This window comes from Etheostoma spectabile, chromosome 17 (genome assembly GCF_008692095.1).
Source record: "Etheostoma spectabile isolate EspeVRDwgs_2016 chromosome 17, UIUC_Espe_1.0, whole genome shotgun sequence".
Taxonomy (NCBI): Eukaryota; Metazoa; Chordata; class Actinopteri; order Perciformes; family Percidae; genus Etheostoma; species Etheostoma spectabile.
Genome location: NC_045749.1, coordinates 18,211,872 through 18,213,302, shown reverse-complemented (window position 1 = coordinate 18,213,302; position 1,431 = coordinate 18,211,872). Strand labels below are relative to the sequence as shown.

General features: G+C 38.5%; 1 protein-coding gene across 1 annotated transcript in view; it reads left to right on the top strand.

Moving 5' to 3' along the window:
• The window catches only part of nid1a (nidogen 1a), a 15,666-nt gene that overhangs the window by 6,632 nt on the left and 7,603 nt on the right, over nt 1-1,431 (top strand). The window contains exon 10 of the mRNA XM_032542113.1: nt 342-470. Within this exon, the coding sequence (XP_032398004.1) occupies nt 342-470 (129 nt within the window). The remainder of the gene's footprint in view (nt 1-341; nt 471-1,431) is intronic.

Genomic DNA, 1,431 nt, shown 5'->3' with positions numbered 1-1,431 from the left:
CCCCCCCCCCCCCCCCCCCATGGTAAACAAAGTCTCCCATACTCCCAGACCAGGTTAACCCTATATATACTGTGGTCCTCATCCAACAGTTCATGCTCTACACAACCATGAATACCAGACAGGAAGAGCTCTGAGGCACATACAGAGGAAGGAAGTGTCTCAGACGGATGTTATCTTGAAACATTTGTCATTAAGAAACTTAATCAAGCTCTCTCCCTCCGATCTCTGTCGGATAATGAAGGACACTGATTTGACAAATCCGGACTTCAGAGCCTCAAACTCAAACACTGACCTAATGTAGCAGTTCTAAGCATATGATAATTGGCTGTTCTCTTCATCAGACATTGATGAGTGCGCAGAGAATCCTAGGATCTGTGGCTCCAACGCTATCTGCAACAACCAGCCCGGGACCTTCCGCTGTGAATGTGAAGATGGGTATCAGTTCGGCAATGATGGGCAGACCTGCGTTGGTAAATGCATATTTCAGAAATTTCCCCTAGTAGTAGGGATGTACAGGTTCAGACATAAAATGTGATAACATGCATTAAGATATTGAGTAGACCAGGGTGAGCAAGATAACAAAAAACATGTTTTCTTACTTAACATAAGTACACATATAATACTTTGAACTGACTGTTGCAGTGGCATTTTAATTTCAGAGATTATCTAGCACAAACTGTGTCTAGGTTTACATTCTAGTGTGTGTTTATTAGGCCTAGATCAAATAATACGCCCATTACGCCACATCAGGACAGTATGGAGTCTTAAAAAAAGTCACAGAAAAGTGTACAAGATAAGCCTGACCTCAAATTTCTTTTCTCACTTTTCCGGTCATCACTGTATGTCATACCTACAGTATATTAAAGAGATAGTTTAACAATTTGGGAAATACGCTTATTTGTGTTTTTGCCGTAAGTTAGATGAGAAGATGAATACCATTCTCTACCAAATATGAAGCTACAACCAGCGGCCGGTTAGCTTAGCAGAAATAGGGGAAAACAGCTAGCCTGGTTCTGTGCGAAGGTAACAAAATCTGCCTACCAGAACCTCTAAATCTCACTAATTCACACATTGTGTCTTGTTTGTTAAATCCATACAAAAACCAAAGGCCGGGTTTCCATATGCTAAGCTAAGCTAATCGTTTTTTTATTTATCGGACAGATATGAGAGTCCTCTATCTCTCAGCAAGAAAGTGAACAAGCATATTTTAAAAAAAATGTTGAACTATTCCTTTAAGATAAAAATAAATAATTAATGATCACAAAAGCAATGTAACATGATTTCACAAATGTTAAACTGTTTAAAAGTGTTATGTCACATCTGGTCTTTTTGACATGCTTTAATATATCAAGTTATTATAACATATCTAACACATCTTATTTGCTCCGTACCAAAAGTATTTCTTCTTCTTCTTCTTCTTCTTCTTCTTCT